The 5,201-nt window shown below is 37.3% G+C and overlaps 1 protein-coding gene across 4 annotated transcripts in view; it reads left to right on the top strand.

The window, feature by feature from the left end:
* Window positions 1-4,628, top strand: part of LOC107711228 (peripheral myelin protein 22-like) — a 43,240-nt gene extending 38,612 nt beyond the window's left edge. For 2 of the 4 annotated variants that reach the window (XM_016516172.1, XM_016516170.1), the window contains exons 2-5: window positions 3,095-3,184; window positions 3,314-3,407; window positions 3,614-3,754; window positions 3,842-4,628. In XM_016516172.1, the coding sequence (XP_016371658.1) occupies window positions 3,107-3,184; window positions 3,314-3,407; window positions 3,614-3,754; window positions 3,842-4,002 (474 nt within the window). In that variant the 5' untranslated portion in view covers window positions 3,095-3,106 and the 3' untranslated portion in view covers window positions 4,003-4,628. Of the gene's footprint in view, window positions 1-2,043; window positions 2,213-3,094; window positions 3,185-3,313; window positions 3,408-3,613; window positions 3,755-3,841 lie in introns of those variants that run through there. The other 2 variants (XM_016516169.1, XM_016516168.1) reach the window with 2 other exon arrangements.
* Window positions 4,629-5,201: the final 573 nt, after the last annotated feature.

Below are 5,201 nucleotides of genomic sequence, written 5' to 3'. Positions count from 1 at the left end.
ACACGTTTCATTTTTTAATATTACAATATTGTTAGGAATAAAACTTTATTTGTTAAAATATATGTATATACAGTAGATGTATATCAAATGGATATAGCATTTTATGATTTAATGAATTTTTAGCTTTTCATCATCTCTTGCAGTTTATTTATAATATTTATGTATAATTATTTATTTCCAGTTTTATGATTTAATTAATTATTTTCCTCTCAACTCACAAATCTCCTGCAGTTCCCTCATTAACCAACAGGGGTTATATAAAATATATATTTATTTGTTTATTTGTCCTTATTAAGTTGTTATATTTCTAAAATCTCCTCAGTAATTTATAAAAGATTCAAATTCAAGCAAAAATCTTGCTGAGCAACAAGTATAAGACTCTTAATGGTCCACTGCCAGCACTATGTCAGACTGTTCAGTGAATGGACAAGGCTGTATATTTATGACCCTCCCTATGACCTGCATCAAACAGGGAGATCAGGGTAAACGTATTGCCCTGCCGCCACTAGCCCATTACTCTGACCTCTCTGACTCAAGCAGCACGTTGATTTAAACCATACTCGCTCATCTCAGTCTCAATCGTGAGTCACTTTGGCATCATTGACTGCTTCGGCACAAGGAAATGTTTAAGTCAGAATATTGAATTTTCTTATAGTAAGTCAGTGTATATAGTAAGTGAGTCATATGGCCTGTGGCTCTTCCTGTCAAGCTATATTATAAACAGCCGCATTACATTTCTGGCATCATTCATTGTTCACATGCGAGCCATAATTAACCTTCACAGGGAGGGAACCCTTCTATTTACAGTGAGATTGAAAAGGCTGAGATCACATTAAACATTTGGGATGCAAAATCTTATTTAAACCTGGAAAAAAACTGAAAGTTTTAGGATTTTTAAATTACCATCACAGCTTCCATTTAAATTCATGACAAAGCATTTAGTCAGTGGGTTCTGTATTTACCTCCAAATCATAATCAAGTTTACATCACATGTTGGGTCACAAATTTATGAAAATATGATTGATTATTGCTCCCTGCTGATCCAAGCAAAGTCATATTAAGTTCTTATGATGATTCATTATTCCAGGGATTCCCAGATTCTTTTTTTGTCAAACCCCTTTGACCTAAATTTTTTAAAAAAGTTTTATATTTCAATAATTTAACAACACATTCATGTATTTATGGTTCTGATGTCGGTTCGCAATGCCGTCCAACACTCAAACCCTAAGCAGAGCACAGAAAAAAACAAAAAACACAGGGCTGGCACAGGGAACGCCTCCCTCACTGTATTTACAAACACAGCTGCTGCCATGGGACTCCTGATGAGGGCGTGACAAAGAAGGGGGCGCTTATAGTCACGCTGACTGCACCAAAACATCTTCAAGCGTCGAGAGGATCAAGCATTTGCGAGGAGTTACGAGAAGACACACTTGCGAATGTTTTATTCAAAAGGTTTAATAAAAGTCGAAATCCTGTTTGTATTTAACTTCAAAGCGACTATGATGGGATCTATTTGCTATGCAGTCCAGAATCTCCAGATGCAGAAGTAAACAGACACATGCCAACATTCTGGGCATACCGTGGGGCCACTGGGAGGGGCCTATGGGGCTCCACACACACTAGTACACATAAACACTGGCACACTGAGACGCGCCCTATGCCACTACATCACAGTGTTCAAAATGAAGGACAAAGCTGAATATGCTGTAAAAGTGTGTAAAACAAAAAAGCTATCTGTGACATAAACAAACAGCTAATTTCATGAATTTATGATAAAACCAATCACATTGTGTATGTATGGTGATTAAAGGGTTAACTTTCCCTTAAAGTCTACCAACATAAGTTTAAGTTTAAATCGCTAGTGGGAAAAGTTTAAAGCGCTTGAATAAATGCTGAATTGCGTATTTAAGCATTTTTTTCTATCTAAGCTTTTAAAGTGAGAAGTGTTGAAGTATGGGAGGGAAAAGAAAGAGTGTGACGCAGTGACGCTTCAGGGCGGTGTTCTCACGTTTCCGAAAAAAAAGAAAAGAAAAGAGAAAAAAAAGCAAATACTGCTGCGGTACTACATCTGGAATACAGAGACTCGTGCTTTGAGAATCTATAGTGGGATCCCATAGTAAAGGCAACCCAGTGTTTTCTGCTCTCTTTCGCTTTTCAAGGATTTTTTTCCTCTCCCCCTCACCTGTAAGTTGGAGAATATCGGAAGTTTCCTGTAAGTTGGAGAATATGGGAAGTTTTCTTTTTGCTTTGGTTCTTTTATGGAATATTTGCACGTCTTTTCAGGAGATACTCAGACACATTTCTGTTTACTATTATTTTCCTTCTGGAGACGTCCTAACCTTACTTAGCTCATCGTTTGTCTTTTCTTGGGAAGTTTGTTGTCTTATTTAAAGTGGAGGCTATTATTATTACTATTATTGCGCTTCTTATTATGTTTTTAATAAGTTTGTTTTTGTTAATCATATTATTAGTATTAGTTTTACATTGTTAGTCCTAATAGCTAATATTTTGATATGAGCACATCTGTTTTGATTTTAGTCATAGTCGCTCGCGGAGTTTTGTAACTGGTCTGGATGAAAACAAATGCTTTGGAACGCTGCTTTGGAATTCTTCGTCCTTTTTCTTTTTGTCTGGTTCCGAAATCTGCCTCAATTCGTACTCAGCAAATATTTCATTTTCGTTAGCTTCTCATAATCTTTACTTTCTGAGGAGGGAAAACAAACAAACAGATAAACAGTTAAGATGTGACGAAAAAAAAAGGCGGCACCTCGAGAAGAAAAAAGTGACGTGACTGCATGTGGGACGTGTTTTTCTGATAAATATAGATATTTAGATGGCTTTTCAAACATCGCAGTGTGATTAGTGTAATTATCAACGTAATGTATCCACAATACAGATGTTTTCGATTAAAATGTAGGAGAAAAAAGAAAGAAAATAAACAGGACTGAAGGGGTGTTTGGGTTGGGATAAGTGTGACAGCAGCGCGATCTGGTGGCCAGATGTGGAACTGCATGAGTGAACGCTGCCCGCTATAAAGCCGCCAGGTGTGTATTTGAGGAGGAGCTGTGATTACTTTCTCTTTCTGTTCTCTTAGACGAGCCTCAAAATGCTGGCCATTCTGTTAGCAACGATAGTCTTGCATCTGACAGACCTTATCATTCTCTTCATTTCCACATGTGCTAATGTGAGTATCATCTTTGAGGTCTGACTTGCTTGCTTTTGCTTTAATGGGGCATATGTCTGAGCTGGAAGTTAGTAAAGGATTGGTTCATGTGTAGATGTAATCATATTGGTGTGTATTTATATAAAAAAGGCCTGGAGAACACATGGAGTTACGAATTATGACCTCTGGCATGACTGCACACAAAGAAATGGAGGATATCACTGCCGTGGGACTAGCGATGCTGGTGAGTCTTTAAAAATGGAGTCTAAAACTCTTTGAAAAGTTCCATATATATTTAAAAAAAAATTCAAAATGGGCGATAACGCATCATCAGTACAACAACGAAATGTGTTCTTATATGAGAAAGAGAAACATATGACTTAAGAATAGTAGCAATGTATGTAATGTTCGTTCTGATTTTTTTGTCTGTGTTTCTTTACAATCTGTCAGACTGGCTTCAAGCAGTTCAAGCCCTCATGGTCCTAGCCACCATTTTCTGCTTGATCTCCTTCATCATCTTCCTCTGCCAGCTCTTCACTCTTTTAAAGGGAGGTCGCTTCTTTTTCACGGCAGTCTTCCAGGTCCTTGCCAGTGAGTATTTCCTCTCCGGGTCGATCAGATCCCATTTCACTTATCCCTACTGAAGGTTTTTATTCTTTCTCTTTCTGTCTCCCAAAGGTCTGTTTGTGATGAGCGGAGCCATCATCTACACGGTGATGAGTCCAGAGTGGAAAAATGAGAGTGATGGTTATGGATACGCCTTCGTCCTGGCCTGGCTGGCTTTCCCTCTCACGCTCATCAGTGGCTTCATTTACATTGTCCTGAGGAAGAAAGAATGAGAGTTCAGCCCTCAGGGATTGTTGTAGAACTGAGAACACTACTCAGATGACAGACTCTAACCTAACGGCCGTCTCCTCCAGGCCTGAATATTTAGACCCTAATGTGATCAAAGAAACTGACAGTTCATGAAGATTGAATACAGAGAAGACACAGTGTGCATGACACAAAAAAAAGGTGTCTTTGGCTGGTGAGCCTATTTATATCACTTTTATATGGCTTTTTTTGTAAATAGTAATGCTATGAAGTGTCAATGAAGGCCCTGACTTTTTAAGATTTTACTCAAGGAGGAGAGATATAGGAAAAGTGTCATCCTTTTTTTGTTTTGCATTGTGTGTTATAACCCTTTTCAAATATCTTGTTTTAAAATGTCATAATAAAGTGTATTCTCAAAGGGAATTTGTTGACGTCGACTTGAAATTTTCTCTTATATCCAAATTCCAGAATAATAAAACAAAGAATTGTGTTGTTTTGTGTTTGAAATTCTTTGGAAATGGTGCTATGTATTTACCATTGCTGAACTTTATAGTTAGATATACCTATAGGCTCAAATGTTGTGTTAAATCTCACGAAAACATTTTATAACACATATTTTACCTGTGATTATATCGCTTTATGAGATGTCTTTTTTCTGTATTCTTTTTTGTTTTGTTTTGTTTGTTTAAGAAAAAAAATAAATATCTAATTTTTTTCCTTGTCTCAATTTTCAATACTTCAGGAAGACCGAGACCTATGCACAGTGGACACATTTAGTGAGATGCTGAATTACACTGTAATAGACACTTTTTGAAGTGTGTTATTGTTTGGTGTCCAGCTAGAAATGCAATGTAGGAGAAAAATCAGAAAAGTCAAGCAAACCCCTCCCAAAAGGAAGCACGGAGACTGAGGTCAGGCTTTCTGTCAGTAGATGAAGAAAACAGATATGACACAGTGGTGACTTTTCATGGACTACATGTGAGTCATCTCAGAGTCCGGAGGATCAGAAACCAAAACGTGAGTGAAGAAAAGGAAGTGTTTAACAGTTGGCTGTCTGAATGCAGTCACTGACAGGACTGAAAACAACTATTATGTCATTGGTTTTTTTAAATGTGCAAGTTTCAGTGTGAAATGAAAACTGAGAACACTCAGAAAAACAGTAAAACATTCCCAGCATTCTCATGAAACCCTGAAGCTTCATTTGACATGAGGGCTGTGGCTATTG

The sequence above is a fragment of the Sinocyclocheilus rhinocerous genome, unplaced genomic scaffold (assembly GCF_001515625.1).
Source record: "Sinocyclocheilus rhinocerous isolate Xijiao unplaced genomic scaffold, SAMN03320098_v1.1 scaffold115, whole genome shotgun sequence".
Taxonomy (NCBI): domain Eukaryota; kingdom Metazoa; phylum Chordata; class Actinopteri; order Cypriniformes; family Cyprinidae; genus Sinocyclocheilus; species Sinocyclocheilus rhinocerous.
The sequence above is the reverse complement of the archived record's forward strand: the minus strand, read 5'-3'. Positions and strand labels throughout refer to the sequence as shown.